This window comes from Empidonax traillii, unplaced genomic scaffold, assembly GCF_003031625.1.
Source record: "Empidonax traillii isolate 1590-97213 ecotype Southwest subspecies unplaced genomic scaffold, ASM303162v1 scaffold138:size3245559, whole genome shotgun sequence".
Lineage (NCBI taxonomy): Eukaryota > Metazoa > Chordata > Aves > Passeriformes > Tyrannidae > Empidonax > Empidonax traillii.
In genome coordinates this window covers 306,624-331,170 of record NW_020955331.1, presented here as the reverse complement: position 1 = coordinate 331,170, position 24,547 = coordinate 306,624, and the positions used below count along the sequence as shown (strand labels likewise).

Here is a 24,547-nt window from a genome sequence, read left to right as displayed (position 1 = left end):
CCCGCGCGGCGGGTGGTCGCTTCGCTTCCAGCCCTTCCCGTGGGGAAGACGGGACTCAGTGGTGTGAACCCAGTGAAATACATCCACTGGGCAAGCAGCTCCTCCGCTGCACCGAGGGCATCTGAAGGTCATTTATAAAGAGCACGGCTTCAATCTTTATAAAGCAAGCAGGTTGTAAAGAGGTGGGGGTCGGTCTCTTCTACCTTGCCTACAGGGAGGGAATAAGAAGAAATTGCCTTAAGCTGAGAAAGCTGACACAAGTGAAATTCAGAGTAGATATTAGTAAATTTTTTTCCCTGTTCAGGTTGTCAGGCATTGGAACGGGCTGCCCACGCAGGTGTGGAAGTCACCTTCCCCGCAGCTGTTTTATCGCACCACTACAACCTGGCCTGGCGTACGTGCGCGGGCAGGGGCGGGCCGAGAGCGGCGGGCGCTGCCGGGATATCAGGGAGGGCTGGTGATTACTGCCAGGATTGGCTGATCGGCGGAGCCGCGCAGGCGGGACCTTCTGTCCCCGCGGTGCCGCAATTCAGCCCCGGCGGGGCGCGGAGCGGCGGTGGGTGAGCGCGGGCGCGGGATGGGAGCGGGACGGGGCCGCGGGGACGGGACGGCGGGAGCGGGCGGGTGGAAGGCGAGGAGGGCGGGAGGGAGGCGGCTCGCAGGGGGGCCCCGGCGGCGCTGCCGCAGCGGCAGGGGCCGCATCTCCCGGAGGGCACGTGGTGGCGGCGGCGCATGCGGCAGCGCCCGCTGACCTTGATGGGCAGCGCGGCCCCGCACGGCTCCCGCGGCCCCGCACGGCTCCCCCGCCGGGCACGGGGAGAGCAGACGTGCCCTCGGCCCGTGTCCTATCGCCCGCGCCCCTTATCTGGGGTCCGCAGCCGGGCCCTGCCCGCTATGCCGGGGACGCCCGGCCCCGCGGGGCGGCTGCTCCTGTGCGCCGTTTTTTTCTCTTATTTTTTTTTTTTTCCTTTCCTCTTTACCGTATTTCTGAGGGAATCGGGGGGCTCGCCAGAGGGGTTCGGGGTGATGTGCTGGGGGAGCCGCGAGCATCCCTGCCAGTTGCGGTTCCTGGCAGGCCCTTTGAACTTCACTACCTCCCTGGGTTAGCTTTTAGGAGACCCTCCGAATGCTCAGCCGGGTTGTGTCCTGCCTGCCAGGTGGGAGCCTGCGGCCTCAGGTTGTCGCTGGGAAAAGGCTTCTCGAAACTGGCGGGGTTTCATCCTCGTGTGTTTTTGCAGAGGGTGAAATGAGCAACGGCCATTATTAACCTTTGATCCCCAAATAAAACCTTTCAGAGCTCCCAGGTGTAATGCTGATCCACGTGCACCTGAAGACCAGTTCAAAGCCACTTCTTAGCCACGCTGCTTGAGGGCATACTCAGGTTGCACGCTTCCAGCCTAAACACCTGTCTAGGCACTCGCTAACTTACAAAGCTTTTCCAAGCATCTTTTCAGGAATAAATGCTTAAGTAAATCAGTTACAATTTACTTGTCAACTATGTTTGCTGTGTGTAGAGAAACCAGAATTTTAAAAGTTATTGAAATTATTTTGGAGAGTTGTTCTCAGCGACTCATGGAGACTGTTCAAGACAGAAATTGCCTTCATAAAATGGTAGAGAACGTAGCCATCTAGAAGGGGTGTTGCTATTGGAAGTGTTCTGGCGGGGTTGGAGCTTATGCTTGCTTTGCTTTATGCTTTGCACCACTTCTGTCTGCCAGTCGGACTCTTTCTGTCATTGAGACAGACCCCAGGAACCTTAGATATCTGGGAGTCCATTGTCAGAGTTGAGCAAATACCTCTTTCCAGTACTCCCTGAGTGGAGGTGTCTCTACCATTAATAAGACCCTTGGCTGTTGAGACTCCCCCACTATGCCTGGAGTTCAGTAGAAGGAGCTGATTTGTTCATTGGAACTTATATTTGCAATGGGAACTTCTAGGTTGCATTCAGGGTTGGTGTAGGTTTGCTAATATTGTGACTTACATAGAAGTATATGCAGAAAATCCATGGGCAGGCAGTACACTGTGTCAGTGACTGACCTTGGATGTGTTACGTAGCGGCAGGGGAACAGCCTGACTTGACGACTTGTGTTCTGAACTTCCAGGGCTTTGGTCAAGTTGGTGTGCACTTCTCCAGAGGGCAATGGACCATGCCAGAGCAGCAATCTCTAACTTGGTAAGACACAGCCCTCCAGTGCCATTTCATCTCTTGGTGGGCTGACAGTACTGCAGAAAAAGGTTTGACAACATCCATGTCAGTATCAGAGAAGATGATGAATCCAAAGCAGTTTGGATGCTGCCGTGTGGGTTGTGAGCCAAATGTCGTTGTAGCTAGCTGGCCATGATAAGGAAGTGGCTCGAGTGGTTCAGTGTTGGTGGGGTTATCATTAACTGCTATCATATTTTGGGTCTCTCAAGAAGCTGGTAAGAAAGGGGGGAGGGGCAAGCCTTGAACAGTGTTCCAGGAGGAAGTCTGTTCTTCCTTGAGGGTTGGGAATTCAACCACAAGTCCAGCTTTTGAAAGCAACCCGTGCTTTGAAAGAAATGTGCAGGAGGAGGTATTTCTGAATTTTGCCCATCCAAACCTGCTGGTCCTAGAGAGTTTGGATTGTGAAATGACCCTAGGCTAGGACTGGGAATGTGGTGGTTTTGTCTGTGAACAAGTAGGGAGGATATGTAGGGTTGGGGCATGTCCTCTGTGTGAGGACATGCCTCAAGTGTGAGGAAAGCCAAGCTGTTGAGCAGCTGAGCAGGGAGACTGCTAGGGCAGACTGCAGCATTACCTTTTCCAAAATGTGAACTGCCAGCCACTTCACTGTGGGTACTGTGAGCCAGAGTGGAACTGCAGGTCTGAAACAACACCGGTTTCTTTTGACCAGCTGAGCAGATGTCTGGTCTCTTCACTTCCAGCTGCTGATGTGTAGTTTGAGAGTGAACCGCGAGCTGTGGATGAGCTGCTGAGGTTGTAACAGGGCGTGGGTGCTTGTCACCAGCTGCTTCTCCAGTACAGTGGAGAGGAACTGCAGGACTGTTGCTCCTGAAGCAATTCTTCTGGCCTTTTAGCCAGTCTCCTGCCACTTCCCAGCACAACTGTGGCTGCAGGCAATTTCAGCATCTCTAATAGAAGCTGAGTGGTTCTGCTATGCCTGGAATTGAGTTAATCTGAGCGTCTGCCTTGTGCACAGGCGGCTGTTCTGTGGGGGGTTGGGCTCTGTGTTGCACCTGTTGGGAAATGTGGGCTCCAGTCTGGAAGTTCTGCTTGGGCACTGGTAAACACCTGTCAAATGGTGGGTGCAGGAGGTGTAGCCTCAGCTTTCATGTTAGCTGAGGTAGCGTGATTCCCAAGGGTAATCTCTTTTCAGCCTAGCTGCTTTGTAATACTACCAATAGTGTAATTTAAGAGTAGCCTTAGGCAGCGTAATACAAAATTAGCTAGATGCTGGATGAGAGTATTTACGTCAAAGTGGATGCAGCTCGAAGGCACAATCATGGAGGGGTTGCCTTCCCTTTCCTCTGTCCTCATCAAAGTGCAAGTTGTACACACTCAAGGCAGATCTGTGCTCTTCTGATTCAGACTGAGAGTTTCTACTTGAATCAGCCTTTGCCGTGGGGTCACATGGGAAATGCTGGTGCTGTTGGCTGTGTCATATCTGTAACACACTCCAAGCTAAACTCTGATCAGTGTGGATCTGAACAGGGTAAAGAGATGCTAAATAGACTCTGGAGACCCTAAGTGGATCTGAGTCTTAACTGTGTTTAAAACAGCCAGGTTGACTTATTCACAAAATGCTCGCTTGAACTGGAGCATCTGCAGGTGAACAACCTGCGTTTGGGTTGGAGCTGATGACTGGAAGGACTGTGGGCTGGTGGAGCAAACTCTTCTGTAACACGACTGTCTTTCAACACAGTTTGGTGGCGAGCCGATGTCGTACACGCGCTTCAGCATTGCCCGGCAAACAGATGGAGACAACAGCCATGTGGAGATGAAGCTCTCTGCTGATGATGAGGAAGGAGGGGAAATCGGGAGACCAGAGCACCTGCATGCCACCATGCCTCCTCCACGGAGGAATGGCAAAAACCTTTGTTTCCTAATCATGGCAGCAGTCCTCCTCCTTTTGATTGGTAAGGAAGAGTGGGAGGCAACTGCATGGAGTGGACACTGGTATTGAAAGTATCTGAGGCCATTAACATTTGAGTTGGTATTGTTTTGGGAGATAATTAAAGAACCGGGATCCAGGCTGCAGCCTCTTGTCACTAAGTATGTCTAGCTCAGCCTTATGGTACAGAAGTGTGAAGTTGGCACAGAGTTGGCACAAGGAAGTGTGAAGTTTGGCAGTGGAACTTAGCTGAAGGGCAAACTGGTCCTTGTGGAAGTCTTACTGCTTTTCCCTCCATTAACTCTTTAACAGTTCTGTAGAGATGTGGATCAGCAGATCAGTAAAGCCTTTGATGCTCGTCTCTTAAGGTTTTAACACTGCCACTGACCTAAAGTAAGCATTCTCCTTCCCAAGTGGTGCTGGAGGGACTGCCAAGCGCAAGATCGAATTTACAGTGCCCCTTAAAACATGCCAGCTCAGGCAAAATGTCAGGCTGCATATTTCTGTCTGTCCTTGGATAGGCCAGCTTGTCAAATGGTGTGAGAGCAGAGATGCATCTTAACCCTGAAGCTGTGTGGTGTAGGGCTGGTTCAGTCATCTTTCTGCAGCACAAATTAAAACCCGTTCTGTCCATAGGGTTTCTGATTGGCTACTTGAGTTACCGTGGACGAATGCAGAACGTTAGCAGGTGTCTGGATGGAAGTGGCAAGTGTGAGATGACTCCTACTGCATCTTACTTATCGGATGATGATGAAACTGAGGAAGAAGAGGTTTCTGGACCACGTGTCTTATACTGGCCTGACCTGAGAGCCATGTTGTCAGATAAACTGTCAGCTGCACAACTTGAGGCGAACCTGAGGTAACAGTTGCAGAAAGCTTAGCTAGAGCTTTGTGAGAGCTACAGCCTGTGAGCAGAACTCGAGCTCCTTTGGAGAACAAGGGCCTTACAGGTGATGTAGGGTGGCATGTGTTAAACACGGGCTTAAATGGCTTTGCAGGCTGCAGTTCGACCTGGTGCTGTAGCTTAAGCTGTGTGTATATCTGCTACTTACAGGCAAAGAGAAAGTAAGACATCTTTTGAAGCTGGCAAGGTTGAAGATGAGACCACTGCCAGCTACATTCATGACCAGTTCACCAGCTTTCGCTTGGATGAGGTGTGGAATGACGAGCACTACATTAAGCTGCAGGATAAAGGCAGGTATGTAATGAAGAGATGGCATCTCTTCCTAACAGCATGGATGTCTGTAGTCTTGAGAAAACACGTGATTTCTGCTTAAAATGGTGCGAAAATTGTGAGCCAGTTACCACTCTCCAAAGAAGGCCTCAATCTAGGCAAACAACAATAGATGCTCTTCCCTCTTTTCAGGCTGTCTAAATCCAGAGGGTCCGGTAGCAGCAGATTTTTCCTGGGACAGCTGTTTCCTCAAACTATGCTTAGGAAGTGGAGAGAAAACAAACTTGAGTGAAAACTCAGCTGAAGGGCAGATTCCCTGTGTCTGAAACGGCTAGCACAGGCGACTCCATCTTGTCATCCAGACAGGTGTCGGACACCTGGCAGTGGCTCCTCTAGTAGCTCAGGAGGGTATCAGCAGGCACTGTGTTGTCTGACAGCTCGTACCCTCATGTTTTAGTTGCCCCTCTGTGTCGGGGCAAAATGAATCTGCTTAGAAATCAGCCTTCATTAATGTCTCTGAACAACCCCAGAGATTCTTGCATGGAAGTACTGGGATGAGTCTGCCTGTTTCAGGCTCTGTTGACTTGCTCAGAATGGCTAGAGCACTGAATATGGGAGTTAGTTAAATTCTTATATGAAAGATTAAAGTGCTGTCTCTTTATGTTTAACAGTAGCAATAACCAAGTGTCTACTGAGGCAAATGGTGTTGAAGAGGTACTGGAGAGTCCCAACGCATATGTGGCATACAGCAAGAGCGGCACAGTTTCTGTAAGTGACTCCAGGAGGATCCTGGAAATGTTTTTGCACACTTACCAGGTGGCAACGTCCAAAATATGTCCATTTATGATACGGAGTGTATAAATCCCTCCCCAGTTAGAGAGCTGGAGGTGGTGAGAGTGGGGTGAGGAGTGGGCCCACGTGGTGGTATGACTTGAGCAAGATGCAGAAGTAACTTTAAACTTCCCTGCTGGGATCCAAACAGGAACCTTGGCAGAAGTGCTGCTCCAAGAGGCATGTTGCATGGGATCAGTTGACATGGCTGAGCTTCAGCTCCCTGCTGTTAACTGAAGTCACTGTTACAGTGACTCTGTAGGCTGTTTCAAGCATCTTGCTGCTGCATTTTTAACCTGTATTTCTGTTCCAGGGCAAACCAGTCCATGTGAACTATGGACTGAAAGATGATTTTGAGAAGATACGAAATCTGGGTATTTCAATGAATGGAACTATAGTCATCTTCAGAGCTGGAAAAATAACCCTTGCTGAAAAGGTAAGCAGTCTGTGTCCCAGAGCCTGGCCAAACTTGGCAGCAGGAAGCTATGCTTCCTCCTCTTTGAGGCATAAAGGTGTGTCTTTATTATGTTTGTAGAATTCATGTACGTAGGCTTGTCCCTACAGGTCTGGTCTTGCTTGTTTGCTCTAAGCCTCCATGTGCAGGTCTGGATGCCAAGGCTGAGCAGAGCTTGTTACCGTTCGTGGTGCCATTCTTCTTGGCCTCTGGCAGTCCTGCTGGAACAGCCAGGCATCTGGAGTGGTGGAGCTGGGAGGCAGAGAGAAGCAGCCTGGGAGCTACAGGGTGCAGAGCTGCATCACTAGGTGCAGCCATAGGGCTGCTAGAAGCAGGGTGGCCTTGCCTCCAGAGCACCTCTGGCTCCTGCAGTCAGATACTTTCAAAGCTTAGCTGCAGTGTCTTGCTGACTGCTCACTTGGACCAAGTGATGGTGCTGGCACTGCATGCCCAGCCAGTGGCCTTCCATGTTGTTGTAGTGTTTCCTCTGTAGGGAGCAGAACCAAATATCCAAGCAGCCTAGAGGACCCAAGTGATTCTGTATGTAAACCTGTTTGAGGCCTGACCCAGATCTGCCCCTCAGACAGGTGCTCCTGGGGAGGCTGGGGTACAGGACTCTGCCTGTCTGCATGCATCAGATACAGGCAGAGCTGAAAAGTGTTTCCACAGAGGGTGGTTACTGGTTCTCCAATCCCCCATTTTTCAAACTTGTCTAGCCTCGCAAGAGTGTTTGTACCAGTGACATATCAGAGGCAGCTGGGTTGTAGGTATATTGAACAGGGACCTGGCTAGGCCACTCTGCCTCCACTTTCCATGTGAAGATGAGCCTTCAGTGGCTGCTTCTTTTGAGCCTAACCTCATCTTGGGAAAACAGGTGGAATATAATCAAAATTAAATAACATCTGTCTTTTAAGCGGCTCTGAGGAGCAAGCATGAGCTGAAGGAGTTGTAGGGTGAGACACTAACTGTGGTGTGTCCTAACTGTTCAAGAGGGTGCTAGACACACACTGCCTGGAGTAGGACTGAGCTGCTGGCATTCAGCTGCCTTGCATATCTGTCAGTGTCAGGTAGCTGCTAAAATCTGTTATGAAGTCGGGGATCAAGGAGCACAACCCTTCCCACCATTATTCCATGGACTTGCCTTAACTTCCCTTGGCTTGCAGTGCAGATATTGAGTAAATGTTTCTCTTTGCTTCAGGTTGCAAATGCCAGAGAGGAGGGAGCAGTTGGTGCCCTGATGTACCTGGACCCCTCTGAATACAAGTACACCGAGAAACTTGTCCCCTTTGCACATGTGAGTATGCAGCTGACTCCCGTTTGTTCTGGTGGACCTCTCTTGCTGAGGGCTGCAGCCTGCAGCAATCCTGCCGGCCTCTGGCTCAGCAGTGCTTCGTGCACTTGTGTAGATAAAAACTGTTGGGCTCCTCTGAGACTCGAGGACTCTTCTTGCTTTTCACAGGCTCACCTTGGAACTGGAGACCCTTTCACCCCAGGCTTCCCTTCTTTCAACCACACCCAGTTCCCACCAGTGGAATCTTCTGGACTACCTCGCATCCCTGTTCAGACCATCTCTAGCGAAGCTGCAGGCAAGCTGTTCAGGTAACTGGCTTACAGGCTGAGTTGCTGGGGCTCTCTTGGAGGTTGAGGTGCTGTGAGCTCTCTGCTGCTCTCTGCTGTGTGTGGCAGGGAGCGCGTTCTGGAACTGGCTGGAGAAATGTCACTTGTGTCTGGTGTCTTAGACTGAACTTAATCTAGTGTTGGATTCTGTTGACCTCTGCATCCTACCCCTCCCTGCATAATTATTGGTGCAGGACTTCAAACCATTTCCTAGGCAGGCCTTGAAACAGGTTGCACCTGCAGTTGCAGGTGTGCTTTTTTCACACAATAACTAAATGAGGTTGGAGCTGGATCATGAGTTCAAAGGATCTCTCTTTTTGCCTCAGCAAAATGGATGGGCACACATGCCTTCTGGAGTGGAAATCTGGGATCATGGGATGTAAGGTGACGGTGAGCCCCACAAGCAAGATGACAGTGAAACTGACCGTGAACAACGTTATGGTGGACAGGAAGATTCTGAACATCTTTGGTGCTATCAAGGGATTTGAAGAACCAGGTAACAACAGCTGCCTTGTGGCTGAATCTTGAGGGGAACCCTTTCTCTTCTGTGGTTGTCAGAACATGACAGCTGCTCCCAGTCAGACAACCACTTCCTCAGCAGAACCTTCCTCAGACCTTTCCCTGAGGATCAAAGAGAAAGCTGAACCGTGCTGCCAGGGAAAGGCTAAATGAAAGCGTGCCAGACTCAGGGGTCAGGCTGCAGACTCCCTTCCCGGTACAGAAGCTGAAAGCTGCTCTTCTGATAAATGGTGTTTGCAACCTGAAGCTTGGAGCTCAGATCTTGGTGTCTCCTTTACAGATCGGTATGTTGTGATCGGAGCCCAGAGAGATTCCTGGGGACCAGGAGCGGCCAAGGCCGGCGTTGGCACTGCCATCTTGTTGGAACTTGCCCGTGTGATCTCGGACATAGTGAAAAAGGGTAAGTAGTTTTGAACAAAAGCATGAGGGTGGGAGGTGATGCAGGTCTAGCTCTGCATGTATTAACACTGGAAAGCCCAGTTGCAAACCAACGCTTTGGAAGGCATAGGGAATCTGACAAAGCTTCCCAAGAAACTGTTACTTGTGCAGTACAGACAACTTGTCTGCAGTGAGCACTTGCTTCCAAGGGACTGCCTGCCTGTACCTGGTATGGTCAAATGAAAGAATGTCCTTGGATAACACACAGCATAAACCTGAAACTTGAGCCGTCTGTTGGACAGCTGGGCCTGAAGGTGGGAAAATCCTGGAGTGGCTGACCAGCTGGAGCAGTGGGGACTGCATGGTGGCACTTAGTGTGACCACACTTGTCTCTAGGGTTAATTTGGGGCTCAGGCAGCTAAATATCAGGGGAGAAATGCAGACAGCATTGTTTTCCTCTGCAGTTCTGCAGCGTGGGGGGGCAGGGTACAGTGTCCACACAGCCACTAGTGTGCACATTTGTCTGCAGCAGCCAGAATGCTTCAGTGCTGTCTCAGGACCAGGCAATTCATCATCCCAGGCCTGCAGTGCTAATCTGCATTTCCATGGGGGAAGGGCAGACATCTCAGTCTCTCTCTCTTTGCAGATGGCTACAAACCAAGACGCAGCATTATCTTTGCTAGCTGGAGTGCGGGAGAGTTTGGAGCTGTGGGTGCAACCGAGTGGCTGGAGGTACTGTGTGTTTAATAGAATTCTGTGTGATGACTGCAGTTGTTCCTGTGGATTAAACATCCTGGTGTTGTACTGCTACTGCTGATCTTATTAAAATACTTGATTTGTTCTAGGGATACTCCACCTCGCTGCATGCCAAAGCCTTCACTTACGTTAACTTGGATGCTGCAGTCTTAGGTAACCTGCTACTCCTTAAGTTTCTTGAAAATGAGTGGAACTAGAATAGCTTGAACAGACATCCCTTAACCCCTAGGAATGGGGGCTGTGCCAAAAGGCTGATGGTGGGTGGTTGGCTGAAGGCTGGCGTGACTCCATTTATTCTGCTGTCATTAAAGCCAGGAGGCTGCTGCAGCCTAAGCCAGAGGAGTCAGCTTTGCTAGGTCCCAGTAGACTGTCCTGTGTCTGTTGAAGTTCCTCTGGTAACAAGCTGTAGATCAGGACTGAATAGCTCTAGCAGGAGTGGTTGATTATACCAGCATGTGAAACATACTTTCATTTCTTGCAGGCTCCAACCACATGAAGATTTCTGCTAGCCCATTGCTGTACTCGTTGCTGGATAGAACTATGAAGGGGGTGAGTTGAAGGGCTTTAGGCTGATCAAGGTGACTGGTTTTAGGAGGAACTGAAAGCAGAGATGTGCTGGGTCACTTTCCCCAGCTACACCTTCTGTGGAGAAAGCCCCATTTAGGAGAAAAAGCTGAGATATTCTGGAGGGCCCTGTCTGAAATCAGCTGGGCTCTGGAAACTGCAGTTCAGATATGCAGAATCTAAAATCTGCAAGTGCCACAGTTCAGTGGGAGGTGAACCCCTGTCCTGCATCAACTGTGCCTGTGTGGAGAAAGGTCAGGGGAGCACACCTGACTCTGGCATCTGCACAGCAATGCAAGCTCCAGGATGGAACCTGGAGGCCCAAGCAGAGGTCAGAACAAGTGCAGTGACTGTTGTCTCTGTGCAGGTGAAGGACCCAACAAAGGATTCAGGAACCCTGTATAACAGAGTGGGCTCTGACTGGATGGATAAAGTGTAAGTATTGTTATCCATCTCTCTGGGAAAGCAGATCTCCATAAAGGAGCAAGCCAAATAGCTTCTGCTCTTTGTGCTGGAGTGTCATACTGCTGTCTGAGGTGGGCTCTGCTGCCCCAAGCTGCCTGTGGGCAGCCCAGACACCTTTCTGGAGGGCAAGAAGAGCCTTGTACCGAGTCCAGTGGCTGGAAATGGACAGACAGCCCTTGGTATTTGGCTGGGACTCCTTCAGTCTTGTCTACAGAGGGTAGTCCAGCTGGCTCAGAGCTTCAATTGTAGGGCTTCTAGCTTTTCTCCTGGGATGCCCAAACCATTTGGTAACTACTCAGTGCTTATCTTCTGCAGCGTTCCCCTTGATCTGGATAATGCAGCGTTCCCTTTCCTGGCTTACTCAGGAATCCCAGTGGTTTCCTTTGGTTTCTGCAATGTAAGTATTGCGTGCCTGCCTGGTGTACTCATTTCACGCAGAGTGATGTAAGGATATCTGCTCTCCAGGATGGCAGAGCACAAGGTGCTTTTCCAAGCTCTCTGTCTGGGCAAGAGCCTCTGAGGGGAATGAGGTGCAGCCTCTGGGCCCAGTGGCTGTGGCAGTACTTGCTGTGAAGGCTGCTCCTGGGACAAGGCTGGCCTACAGTCTCTGTTCCAGAGTCCTGAATGCTTGTGGTTTTTTGGGAGAGGGGGCACTTGCTCTTCTGGAGGCTTAGATGTCAATGATTCAGAAGCTAAAAGCACTAAAAAGACGTCCACTGTTGCTGCATCAGTGAAAGACTGTACTACAGCCTGCTGGCCAGCAAGCAGAAGGCATTGGGGAAGTGATATTGTTGACCAGAACAAGCATTAACTCAGATTGTTTGGGTCTGCTGCTGCAGTTGGGGCTGACACCAGCCCCGTTGCTGCAGGTGTGCAGCTGGGAGCCTTTCTAATAGCAGCTCCCTCTCTTTTGAATGCTTGGGTTTGTTAGTGTTAGACTTGTGTCACAGAAAAACTTGAGTTATCCTGACAAGAAGGGTTGGAGGGTGCTGCCACCACATACCAGACTGGGTGGTGAGATTTGCCCACCTGCACTTCTGCAGTGACCTCTGAGGGGGTAAAGTTCTCTATGTCTTCAGGTCCAAAAAACTAACAGAACATCCTGCTGATTGCTGGAAACTGAGGGATGAAATGCAGGAGCTCCATTCCCTTCCCCATACTTTGATGCTTTGCCACTCTAGTGTCATGTCTTAGCAGCACAGGGATTTAGCATGTGGTGGAAGTAGCAAGTCATCTGTGGTGGGGGATGAAAAAAATCTAGCTGGAAAAGCATTCTTGGCTAAATTCAACACCTTCTTTCTTGCAGAAAGATGAGGAATATGCTTTCTTGGGCACTGCTGGAGACACAGTGATGAACCTGAAGAAGATTGACAAGTTGAGTGCTCTCATGCGAGCTGCTGCAGAAGTTGCTGGACAAGTAGTTCTCAGGCTGACCCATGATCATGAGCTCTTCCTGGATTTTGATAGATACAGTGAAGAATTGCTGTCATTCCAGGAGAGGTTTTTGTTCTTTGATGAGGAAGTGAAGGTAAGGAGGACTCTGATTTCACTGAATCCCTGTAGATGGTCAGGGGCTGTGTCAGTGATACAGCAGGGTAGATGTCTTACCCCTTTGGGCATGAGTGTAGCAAAATGTGACGAGAATTGATGTTCCTCTGGAGCAGTGCAGGCAGAGTAGCTGTGGCAGACAGATCCAGCTAACTTGCCTGTGGTGAGCTCTTGAGGACATGGATGTGGGTGATTTCTCCTCTGGTTATCATTCACAACATAGTGCAGCTTTGCCACTCGTTTGCACCTCTGCTGAAAGCCTACAAGAAACTGTGGGTGGGGAGTGACCTCAGAAGAGCCTGCCAGGAACTTGCTCTACTACTTGGTTAAATTCAGGGAAAAAGAAACCCCGAAAAAACCAACAACAACAAAAGAAAAAGCTTTCTTTTCGTAAGAGAGCAGCAAAAGAAGAAAATCAGGTTTGCTAACAGTTCCTCCCTTGCAGGCACTGGGGCTGACCTTGAACTGGCTGTTTTTTGCCCGTGGTGACTTTCAGCGAGCTGCAGATGCACTGAGGAGAGACATTGCAAACAGTGACAAGGAAAACAGGATTGTCCGCAGAGCCCTGAATGACAGGATGATGAAGGTGGGTATCTACAACTGGTTTTTCTTTCTTCATGAAGGAAGAGAGTGCTTGGCTGGGATGGGCCTTTCCCTAAGGGGCCATGGGCACTGTGCAGACTGGTGTCTCCTCCACTTGCTTAGTGTCAACCTGGCTGAGTTCTGCACTTGCATTTGAGAGAGGGTCTGGCCCTTACAGAGCTGCTGTGGGAAAGGACTGACTAGGGATCAGACCTTGGCAGCTCAGGTTGAGGCAGATTAGGGAAAAAAAAACTTGGGAGGCCAGAGCATAACCCTAAATTTGCCCCTCTGCTCAGGTGGAGTATGACTTCCTCTCCCCGTTCCTCTCACCAAAAGATGCTCCCTTTCGCCACATCTTCTTCGGCAAAGGCTCCCACACGCTGCCGAGTCTGCTGGAGAACCTGAAGCAGCTGAAAGACAACAAAGACAGTGTGGATGTGAACGTACTGAAAGAGCAGCTGGCCCTGGTGACCTGGACCATTAAAGGGGCTGCCAATGCTTTAGTGGGTGATATCTGGAATACAGACAACGAATTCTAGACACACCAAACACCTGGTTAAGGTACAGGATTACCTCTCTAAGGTACAGGAGAGCTGTGTGTGCAGGGGCTTGCTGTGTAGCCCTAGTTCCACCGGTGGCAACACACAAAAAACTCCCTGTACCTCAGATTAGGCATTGGCACGATTTTTAAATGGCAGCTTCCTGCAAATTTCCAGTACTTTATGTATCATGAAACCTAACTGATAACCCCTGAAACCCAAACAAAACCCGCTCCCTAACGTGGTATTACCTTTCTGTAGATTTTCTGGCAACTTTTTTTGACCAAAGTTGAACACAAAATTTAAATCCCACCTTGACAAATTCACAGGAGGCAGTTTTAAAGCAGGTACTAACATTACCATGAAATCTCCTCTGACCAGGCTCCTGTCTGACCACAGTCCCAACCAGTCGTGTACACAGCTGCTTCTAGGGCTTGCTCTCCAGTGTACTTGAGAACCAAGAACTTGGGTGACTCCTGAACTGGTACCTTGAGTGGGGAGGTATAGCATCTATTTAGGCTTTTAATTGTTGGTCCCCTAAACCTAGTGACAAAACAGGGAATGGATTCCTCTAAACACCTGTGATGAGGATCCCTTCTCTGGCAGGGAGCTGTAGAGAGTTGTAGTTCAAAAATTAAACGTAGTAATACCCGCAAGTGCTGGATTATCAGCAAGCCCTGAAGTGCCCGGCCTGCCTTTACTCAACAGCGGGGTTCCAATGACATCTTGGAGGCTTGCTTCTGCCAAGGCAGTTATCAATACCCAGGGAGAATGACCCAAAGATTATCCAGTGTCCCCTTTATACCCTTAGCTGGCACCTCGGTGAGCCTTGCAGCATTGAGAAATGGCTCTAGACCGGCACTTCAGAACTTGCTGCTCAGGGGCCTTGTGTGAAATTGAGTCTCTTGCTGGCCAAACCCTGTTTGACTCGATGTCATGTTGCAAGATGGCTCTTGTTTGGCACTGAGATATTTATTTCTTTATTTATTTATCAGTGACAGTGTTCACTATAAATGTTTTTTTATAGAAGATAATTATCGGAAGCAGTGCCTTCCATAATTATGACAGTTATACTGTCGTTTTTGAATAAAGCAGCATCTGCTATTACAATCAAAACATGATACTGGAACTTTGCATTTAAAATAATCAAAACAGGCCCCTCAAAAAGTTATGGAAAACTAGCAATTAAGCTTTCTGTGGCAAAAACACCCCTTTGAAAAAAACTCCAAGGTGTAAACCTGGTAGTGAGTCTCCAGGTTGTGCTCCAAAGTAATCCTTCAAATGCTGAAAACCTGGGTGGAAAACTCAAATACTAGAAATTTGGCTTCTTTGCAGGGTCCATGCTCCTCTGTGGGCTTTGGACTCCTTCCTACTCCCCTTTGTGGATGATGTGTGCTCTCGTGTGGAGCACAGCTTCCTTCCTGGCCCCAACCCCAGAAGAGGGACTTGCTGTGTAGCCCTAGTTCCACCTGTGGCAACACACACAAACTCCCTGTACCTCAGATTAGGCATTGGCGCGATTTTTAAATGGCAGCTTCCTGCAAACTTCCAGTACCTAATGTATCATGAAACCTAACTGACATTATCGGGGGCAGTGTCTTCCATAATGTGTAAAGAACAAGGTAGTTTTTGCCTACCACAGTGTTATATCGGAGGCAGTGACCTCCATATGTTGCACTATGGGTGTACGTAATTATCGGGGACAGTGTTTCCCATAATTGTTCTATGCTTAACATGCAATGTCATCTGCGAAGCTTGATGGTTAGTATCTAACATGGATTAATCTCCTGCAGTCCTATTTTTTCACTCTCCTGTGGTGATGCAGATACAAACTTCAATCTGTTATGTACTTAGACTCTACTTTCCCCATAGGCTGAACTGTTTCAAATAGCTGTGCTGTCTTGAATTGGCTTCCTGTCTTGAATTGGCTTCCTGCTTCCAGCTATGGTAGTGGTGCTTGAGTATTTAGTGGAAACTAGGCTAGTTAGGTTGTGTGCAGTAGTAGTGATGTAGTAGACTTCCTTCAAATCAGTTACAAAGACATGAGGAATTAAAGGTGAATGTAGGGCTTGGGGCTGACAGCTGTTTGGTGGGCTCAGGTCACTGCTCTGGATGGGTGCACGTAATGCACATAACACTGTCCTGCTGTGGCACTGGGAGAGTTGCTGGTATGCTCACGTGGGAAGCCCACTCCAGTTCTCACTGGAAATTCCAGTCTTGCCCACCTTGGATGTTGAATGGAGGGGGGAAATCAGTGGCACCTTTCTCATGGTGCCGCTCTGCTTCCCGATCTGAAGCTGAGCACTGCTTATGGGTGATACCTGCTAAACTGTGCTGCCTGTTTCCCAAACAGCTCTGGCTGGCTGTTGTCAGCCCTGTACTCTGCAGTTTGATCTCACATTTAACCCTAAGCTGCAGTTTAGTTTTAACCTAAACTCTGCACGTTGATATGGATTTAAACCTAACCTGAGTGAGTGACCTGAGCCCCAACAGTAGTCCTTGAGGGAAAGAACATTGTTCAGGAATGGACAAGGACAGGCCCTCAGCCTTGTTACTGAACTCAGTGCTCACCAGTGTGGAGGGCTGGATTTTCATCAATCTCTCTGGAACCCTGATGCCCAGACTTGTGCAGTTTCTTGCTCTTACCTGAGTTCTCTTAATTCACCAACTTAACTCTTCCTGCAGCCCTGTCTGTGTTAGTGTTTCGTAGTGACACTTCTCTGGATGGCATTTAGGAGCTGCTGTCTGGGAGTCCTCACTGTAGTGTTTGCATGCATCTTGATGTCAGACTTAATCTTGTGCTTTATAGCCAGCAGAGAGAGACAAAAGACAAAGCCTGTCTCCACAGCACAACAGTGACTACAGGGATGTTGGGATATCTTGCTCAGTGCTGGCATCTGACTGCTGTGGGATACTTACCTGTTGTTTGCTTCAATAAATATTTTGCATCTTGAACGCTCAGCTTCTCTTGTGGGTTCTTGTAAAGCCATGGTGCTGTTGTGGCCATGGGTGAGCTTGGGCAGCTGGAGGATGGCTGCTCTCCTGCCCCATCAGGGCTGGTACCTGGCAGCTCCAGTACCACCACCGTGCTGTTCATTTAAGTCCTGCTTCATCCCAGTCAGCTGGGATAAGGAGTCTGGCAATGAGGTGGAGGAGCAACATATCCAAGCCCCTGGGCTCCCTGCTCCTTTTGTGGCCATGTCCTGCCTCTCAGTCATGGCTTTAGTCTGAAAAGCCTGCAGCGTTGGGGTGGATGATGTGACAACAAAATGTCAGATTTCCCACTGGCTGTGGCTTTGTAGGTCTCTGCTGTTGAGAAGGTGGCTGGACAGGGCTGTGTGTGACTGTCCCAGGAAGCTGCCCCACTGTGTCCTGCCTTGTCTCTTCCCCTCATCACTTTGGAGCTCCCCTGGGCCAAGATTCAGATGGGTATATGGATAATGCTTAGAGCCCCAGGAAGCTCTGGGAGAGCATGAGCTGCCTCCCTGGCCTTAGAGTCCTCCTCAGAGGAGACTGCACGGCTTTGGCACTCTGCATTTAAATATGCTCAGTTTCTCTCTCCTGTCTTCCCCCGGCCCTAATGCTGGTCTCACCTCCTGCTTTACAAACATTGCATCCCTAGAAGATGAACTATTTGGGGTGAGAAGCATCTTCTCCAGGAGACCAGCTCGCCCCTTATGGGCTGTCCCGTCATAGCTCTGGTCCCTCCTCTTCCACCGGGATGATTTACTTGTTGGAAACACGTCGTTTCCCGCAGCTCCTGTCCGCGCCTGGCAGGGCTCCTCTCCCTGCGGTGACTGTGCGAAGCGCCCCGAGAGGCTGGGCCGGGGCTGCGGGAGCCCTGCTGCGGCCGGGCAGCGCCAGCCCCGCCGGGGCAGAGGGAAGGGGGGGCAGCCCCTTCCCACTTACCTGAGAGAAGGGATTCGGGCAGCGCAGGGCAGCGAGTGTGCTGGGTCCCTGCAGCGGAGCGGTCCCGGGGCCTGGTGCGATTCTGCGGTGAGTCTGTCCGTCTGCCCACCCCGGCGACCCCGCTGCTCCTCCACCCGTGCCCCTGCCTGCCCGCCCTTCCTTCCTTCTGTCCGTCCGTCCTCACCCCGCCGTTACGTAAAGCGGCGCCGCGGCGCCTTTAAGGGCGGGGCCGGGGGCCGGCCGGGCTCGCGGCGGGGCAGGAGGGGAGGAAGCGAAGGGGGCGGTGGAAGCGGAGCCGGAGCTCCAGGGCTCCAGCAGCGCGGCGCGGGGGGGCTTCCCCAGCGTGCGGGGCCGGGGCGGGGCCCGCGACCGCGTGCACCATCCGGGGGCAGGGGGCGAGCGGGGCGCCGGGGGTGCCGGAGGGCGGGGGGCTGAGCCCGGCGGTGCCGGAGGGCGGCGGGGTGGCCCCGGGCGTGCAGGAGCAGGGAGGCTTCACCCGCGGCGTGCAGGAGGCGGGGCTGGGGGCGCTGCCCCGCGGCCAGGAGCTGGTGGCCGGCGGCGGCGGGGAGCCGGGGGGCGGCGGCCGTGGGGGGCCGGGCCGGTGGCACTGGGTGCCGCTGGGCGAGCGGACGAGCCTGCAGGAGTGGGGCGAGCGGCCCGGGCCCGTCACCGCCCTCGGCAGCCCCAAGGCGGGCGCGGAGCCGCGGCGGCCCCGGGATCGGGGGCCGGCGCGGGCGCGGCGGCGGGCGCGGGGCGCGGAGGAGGCGGCGGCGGGCGGCAGCCCCGGGGCGCGGCGGGCACGGGGCGCGGTGCGCGGGGTGCAGGAGCACGGCCCCAAGGTCCGGCAGGAGCAGGGCCTGGCCCGGCGGGCGCAGCAGGAGCGCGGCGGGACGCGGCGGGACGCGGGGAGCCCCCCGGCCCGCGCCCGCTGGTGGGTGCGGCGAGGCCGGCAGGAGGAGGGGGAGGCCCGGGGCGGGGTGCAGGAGGAGGGCGAGCTCTACCCGGGGGAGCAGGAGCACCCCAGCGGCAACCCCGGCACGAGGACCCCGGCACAGCGCCCGAGCCGCAGGAGGTCCGCCCGGGTGTGAGGTCCCAGGTGTGTGTCCGCTGCCCCGTGGGTGATCCCACCCGCGTCCCGGACGTCCCCGGCGTCGATCGTCGCACCCCACCCCGGCAGGTGTGTGGGCGCGTCCCGCCTGGCATGCCGGCTGTCTGGAGTGCCGCCGTGCCCATCCTCGCCCTCTGGTGACGCTGCAGACCCGGCGCAGGATGCGGTGGCAGTGACGGTGAGCACAAAGGTAAGGAACGACGCGCGACCCCATTTTTGGGGGCGATGCGAGGGGCAGGGAGGTGGGTTTAGGTTTGGCACTGTGGAGGGTCCCAGTCGGCATCGGCGTGTGTCGGCTGCGCCTCACCGGGAGCAGCTGGCACCGTTCCCTGCAGCACTGCGAGCTGCGGTGCTGCCCTCGTGCCAGGGCAGAGCAGGCAGCAGGGTCTGGTGTGAGTGGGTGCCTGATGTCCTTGAACTCTCCTAAACCACAGCGGAAACTGGGGGAAGGTTGTTTTTTGTTGGGTTGGGGTTTTTTTTTGTTGTTTTTTTTCCTGGAGAAAAGACGGCTTTGCTCTTCCTCTTCCCTGGGCTCGTGGGAGCTGTGGCAGTGAACAGAGGATCCTTGTCCTCCGGGGCCAGCCCTGCGCCTCGGGGTGTTGTGCTGGGTCAGAAACCCCGAGCAGCAGTGAGGTGTGGGGAGCCTGTGACCACCAGCTCAGCGAGCAGCACCGTGGCTGTGTCCAGCCATATTGCAGCAGGTTTTTCTCTGAACGATCCAGGACTGTTTGGGTACTTCTGATCTTTGTTGGTCTTGCTTTTTTTAATAAAGTTTTTCAGTTAAACCTGGTAAGATAGTGCTGATAGTCCAGAGAAGGATTTCACCTTGTCAGGTGAACCCTGCTTGGCTTCTCCCAGAACGATCTGGGAACTGCCCTCACCCCCTCTGAAGTGGTAGCTGGGGGAGGGGGTTTGCAGGTGGCCAGAGGAGCCTGGGCAGGGGCAGTGTCTCTGGCGGCCATGCGAGGCTGGGCTGTCTGGGCAGGACAAGCCAGGGCAGAGCCTGGCACTGGCACTTCCCCACACCCTCACTTCCCCAGGGCTGCCTTGGTGCAGTGGGCACATTGGAGTGCCCCGGTGCTGCTGGCTCTCCACTGGCTTGATACCCTTCAAGTGTGTGTGTGCCTCTTGCCAGTGCTGTGGGCTCTGAAAGTAATGCATTCCCCCTTTACTCAACCCTTTGTTGAGCTGGCTTAGGGCAAAACTTTGAACAAAGTTTTTGAGCACCAGACTTTGCAAAAGTCTCCCAAAAACAGGACCTGCCTGATGGAGTGTCTTTGAGCAGGGCTGCCCTGCCAGGCCGTTCTTTAGGGAGAGGGTCCTGGACAGACCCTGAGTGCTGCATGCCCACCATCTGCTGTGGCCCTGCTCCCACTACCAGTCCCAAGCCCACTGCTCCCCACAAGGAGTGGGGGACAGAAGCAGCCTCATCCTGCCGCACCAAGGCCTGGGGGTGTAGGGTGGGAGCTGTACAGGCTGTGCAACCTGTTACCAACCCCTGGAGCTACTGAAGCCTTGTTAGCCCAGTATTTGTTAGTGCAGGGTGGGGTGTTGTGGGTATGGCTGGGGGGGCTGGCAGCGCTTCCCTCCTCCTCGGGCAGCTGCCAGCCTGTTGTCCTGCTGTAAGTCAGCCTCCCTGGGGCAAGAGGGGCCCGCATGGGCAGAGGAGCAGCCCCTGCAGGACCAGGAACTTGTGAGCTGGTAGCCGAACCCTGTCCCAGCCACACTGCAGGCCAGGCCTCCAGCTGTGCCTCAGTTTCCCCCTGAGAGGTCTCATCCTGCCCCTGGAGTACCTGGGGTTTGACTCCAGCCATGTCCATGAGGGATGATAGCTGGCAGAGGCAGAGCATCCTGGGCATTACCCACTTGTATGGATTTTGGGAGGCAGGATGGGACTCTGCCCAATGCACAGGCCCTGCTGGGACAGGAAGACTTTTAGGAGAAAGTCCTTTTGCTGAGCAGCCAGGGGGGAGGCACTGTTCATGCTGCAGCCTGGCTAATTAGGGTGCTTTCAGTTAGTGCTAATGACTGACAGCTACTGGATGATCTGGCCAGAGCGCTGCACTGCTTGGGTGCTGGGGAACTGGGGAGGTTGTGCCTTCACCCCCCACTTCCAGCTCTAGGGGTCCCAACTCTCCTGCAACTAGCACAAAGGGGAGATGCTGCTGCATGGACGTGGCTTTGTGCCAGTCTGGCCTCACACCTGACAAACTTGTTCTGTGCCAGCTGCAGCCTGGCCCAAGTAGTGATGTGAAAATGGGGGTACTGCTGGCAACATCCCAAGGGTAGAGGGGCTGATTAGACAGAGGGCTCGGGGTCTGTGCTGGTGCCCCCCTTCCCTGGGAGGACTGGGGACAAAGCTCACTGGTGGTCCACAAAGGCTCTTACAGCTGCCTGGGCAGAAAGGGGGGTGACCCTACCTTTGAGGAGACTTAACCTTCAGGAAGTCTGGGGCATTTGGGGTAGACAGATGGGGGTACCAGGCTGGGAGGCCTAATCTGACCTCTCACTCCTGCTTTGCCCCAGGGGGACGCCGTGGCCGGTGTCACCGCAGCCCTGCCAACCCCATGGCCGAGCCCTGACACTGTGCCCCCTCACACACTGCCCATCTCGCTGCAACACTGGGGCTGGCACTGCCGAGGGACCCCCACAGCACTGCCCCTGCGGCCCAGGTGAGATGGATGCGGGGGCTGGTGGGCACAAACCAGTCTTGCACTGGGGCAGGGTGGCAGGGTCCCCACTGTGGTGGTGATGGCAAGCCTGCAGCCCTCTCCCCCTCTGCAGCACTGCCTGTGGGCATGGAGCCGAAGGGTGGGCACCATGGTCAAGGTGCTGTGGGTGCCAGGGAGTGTTGCTTTGCCTGCTTGGCCCCCAAAACACCACTCTGTGTCCTTGCCTTTGTGGGAGAGCTTGGGGATCAGCCGTGGGGTCAGCAATTCCTGCCCGTGCTGGGGAGCCGGGAGGCGCAAGACAGACTAAGCCCGCCCCAGCTCGACCTGCGGAGCGGATTTAGCAGAGGAAAGAGGCTTAGGGAGGGGATTGGGGTTGTGCTGGGTGCTGTCGTTGTGGGGAAGGGGGGGGGTGGGCCACACGCCTGTGTCTTTCCTTCCCACGCAGCCCCTGCTGCAGACAGGCTCAGGGCAGGGGATGCTCTGTGCTGGGAGTCAGGATCGGTCCACGGGGCCAGGCTCTGACAGCCCAGAGATGGCAGCGAGGGGCAGCCTGGCACCTCGGCCTCCCAGGCCACCCCCACCACGGGGGTCACCAACCCTCCGCGCTGGCCCCCCGGGACCTCCTACTTGCCCCATCCGACCAAGCAAGCAGCATCAGGTACCAGGACCAAGGGAGGCAAAACACCCACTGGTATGGGGGTACGTTGGGTGGCACAATCCAGCGAGGGGCTGGGGACGGTCCTCAGGCAGCTGGGTGGCAGTAGCATCCCACGAGCGGGCAGGATGCAGCCAGCAGCCCTGCCTCTGCTGGGAGCGGATGCGTTTGTACGCATGGGTATGTGTGTACCTGCGCCATGGCAGCCGGGCTGGGAAGTGTGTCACCACAATTTGGGGCCGCCCTCGGGGCCCCGCCAGGGCTGAACGAGCCAGCCCGGGGTGCCGGCGCGGCTGCCCTGCTGCGGCCGCAGCCAGTGAGATCACTTCCAGGTGACACGACTGCCAGGAAGGTGGCAGGAAGGTGGCAGGCGGGCTGTGACAGTGAGCAGGGGGATGTGACAGAGGTGAGTGCGGGACGCTGTCCCCCTCTGGGAGCTTGTTTTGGGGACCCGCCACTTCCTGGGGTCCTTTGTGCCGGGTGGTGGGCGTGGGAGATGCTGTGGCACCGGTCCCAGGGATGCGGGGCCAAGTGTGGCATCCCAGGGGGCTGGGGAGCTCCAGTGTCCTCGCGGAGGGGAGGGACACCCTGTGGTCGGTGTGAGTGTCGCTGCCCTGGACTGCAGAGGACAGTGCGTCCCATCCAGCGGTTGTCATTGTGGTGGGACCACCCCCCAGGGTGGGAATTGATGGCAGGTGAGTCAGGGGTGGATGGCACGATGCCATTCGTCCCCTTGTAGGAGACCTAATCCTTTTGGTGTCTGTTGAGCCTGGACAGGACCTGATGTGATGAGGGGATGTGACTCAAATCCATGCCTAGCACTGTGGGGACAGGGTTTGTCCCCACACGTCTAGGGGACCCCCCAGCATCGCCTTCACTGGGCAGGCTGGCGAGGGTTTCGGGGCAGCACAGGGCAGCCGGGTCCGGAGGGAAGGTGGCATAGCACGTGCATCAGTCACCATCCCGTGGCGTGCCAGCGCGGTGACGCCGGCGGGCCGTGCGCGGGGGTGGCTCGCTGCTCCCACGCCGCAGGCTCAGCCCGCCTTGGCTCCGCGGCTGAGCTCACCTCCGTGGTATGGCAGGAGGAGTCGCCAAGGGGCTGTCTCCGCCCGGCCCCACAGCCAGAGCTGATGCCCACCGGTATTGGAGGTGTTTATTTGGGGGGAGCAAGGACAGGCTCGTGCTCCCTGCCCTGTCACGGTGACAGCCTGGTGTCACTGCTTTGGCTATGGGGCTCTGTGGGGGGAACAGTAAGAGGGTCGTGGGGGTGCTTCTGGGGGTCAGAGTGGGTCAACATGGCCCGTGGCGTTGGCATGAGGAGCAAGTTGGTCCCTGGGGGCTGTGCCATGCCTCAAAGGATAGGTGGGTCACAGGGGTCTTCGGGGAAGGCTGCAGGGTCCCCCCTGGTTTCAGCCCACTTGTAGCTCTGCATAGGGGGCAGAAAGAGGGGCTATGGTCGGTCAGTGTTGGGGTACAGGCCAGTCCCGATGTGCAAACTGGGGGGGTCCCCATCTGGGGGGTGGGGGTGGCTTCCCAGTGCCACCTGCCCCTGCTGGGGGCTGTGCCTGGTGCAGCGCCTGGCAGAGGTCTAGGAGACCCCCAAGCTCCCTGCCAGGGAGCGGGGTGGGGAGAGGACTGATCCTGGTGTGCCCTCCGGACCCTCATCCCAGCAGCACCCACCGGGGCCTGGCTGCTCTCCCAGCCCTGCCGTGCTTGCGCCAACGCTGCCGGTCGCTGCGGAGCAGCCATCTTCCCAGTGCATCCCATCCCCCTCTGCCTGCGCAGGGAAGCGGGAGGGATGCTGGGGATGCTGCCAGCCCCAGAGCCCCCCCATCCCTCTGCAGGTGCCTCCTTACCCATCCTGTCTGCCACAGAACCCCGGCTGCTGGACCATGGTCCCCCCTCGTCCTCCTCCTCCGCCCGGCTGCCTGGTGCACCGTGCCAGGGTGCGGGGAGAAGGGGACTGCGATCGCGGCGCTGGGGCTGGCGGCGATGCCACCACCTCTCCACTCGGGAGCCGGAGCAGGGACAGAAGGTGGGCAGTTGGGCTGCCGCGCCGGGAGGAAGACAGTGGTGCCAGGCTGGGCTCGGGGTGAGGGCGGGCGGTCAAAGGGCTGCCCCTGCTTCTCTTTTCCCCGTCTCCTCCGCATCCCTCCATCCATCCCCCCTCCCCTCCATCACCGTTGCGGTCACCTTCACCCTCTCGCTGTTTTCCGGAACTGCAGCAACTTTCTGCCATGTGATCCCAAGCCCGGCTCCAGCCCTCACCGCCCCCAGGCAGACGCGGGCGTCTCCGCAGAGCCCCCCACTCGCCACTGCGCCGCAGCCGCTGCCTCAGCCATGGGCGAGAGATGCGACTACCAGCGCTTGAGCAGCGCCGAGGAGGAGGAGGAGATGCTCGGGCCCCTGCCCCACAGCTTCTCGGACAGCACCGGGCAGCGGGCCCTGCGCCTGGGCAGCAGGCGCCCAACGCCACCCTCCCGGCAGGACATCACCCCGGGCATGCCGTGCCGGCGGGTCAGTGGGGGAGAGCCGGTGGAGGGGAGCAACGGGGGGCACTTGGCTGTTTCCCAGAACGGGCAGGGTCCTGATGGGGCACGGGCGGTCCCTGCATGGCATCTCCCCTCTGGAATGCGCAGTACCCCGCAGCATCCAAGGCAGTGTGAGAATGGCACCCCCACA

General features: G+C 54.8%; 2 protein-coding genes across 9 annotated transcripts in view; both read left to right on the top strand.

Moving 5' to 3' along the window:
• The first annotated feature begins 470 nt into the window (after positions 1-470).
• Positions 471-13,608, top strand: TFRC (transferrin receptor). 2 transcript variants are annotated; one of them, XM_027884069.1, is made up of 19 exons: positions 471-560; positions 2,103-2,173; positions 3,906-4,119; positions 4,731-4,953; positions 5,149-5,292; positions 5,940-6,036; positions 6,413-6,535; positions 7,752-7,847; positions 8,013-8,152; positions 8,497-8,666; positions 8,970-9,089; positions 9,714-9,799; positions 9,913-9,976; positions 10,305-10,372; positions 10,755-10,822; positions 11,168-11,249; positions 12,159-12,380; positions 12,846-12,986; positions 13,279-13,608. In XM_027884069.1, exons 2-19 carry the CDS (start codon positions 2,141-2,143, stop codon positions 13,519-13,521), a joined length of 2,334 nt encoding a protein of 777 aa, XP_027739870.1. In that variant the 5' UTR covers positions 471-560; positions 2,103-2,140; the 3' UTR covers positions 13,522-13,608. The 2 variants fall into 2 exon arrangements, with proteins under 2 accessions (XP_027739870.1, XP_027739869.1); XM_027884068.1 differs by lacking the exon at positions 471-560 and adding an exon at positions 1,039-1,157.
• A 4,995-nt stretch (positions 13,609-18,603) lies between these two features.
• Positions 18,604-24,547, top strand: part of TNK2 (tyrosine kinase non receptor 2) — a 20,267-nt gene continuing 14,323 nt past the window's right edge. For 5 of the 7 annotated variants that reach the window (XM_027884059.1, XM_027884057.1, XM_027884058.1 and 2 more), the window contains exons 1-2: positions 23,651-23,957; positions 24,091-24,382. In XM_027884059.1, coding sequence (XP_027739860.1) covers positions 23,758-23,957; positions 24,091-24,382 — 492 coding nt within the window. In that variant the 5' untranslated portion in view covers positions 23,651-23,757. Of the gene's footprint in view, positions 18,729-23,623; positions 23,958-24,090; positions 24,383-24,547 lie in introns of those variants that run through there. The other 2 variants (XM_027884064.1, XM_027884060.1) reach the window with 2 other exon arrangements.

Excerpts from the sequence above, each read along its gene's own strand:
- TFRC (XM_027884068.1), top strand. The coding sequence starts at position 1,127 with ATGCTCAGCCGGGTTGTGTCCTGCCTGCCAG. Across the intron at positions 7,848-8,012 it reads AACTTGTCCCCTTTGCACAT|GCTCACCTTGGAACTGGAGA; the intron begins GTGAGTATGCAG and ends TGCTTTTCACAG. Across the intron at positions 8,667-8,969 it reads CAAGGGATTTGAAGAACCAG|ATCGGTATGTTGTGATCGGA; the intron begins GTAACAACAGCT and ends TCTCCTTTACAG.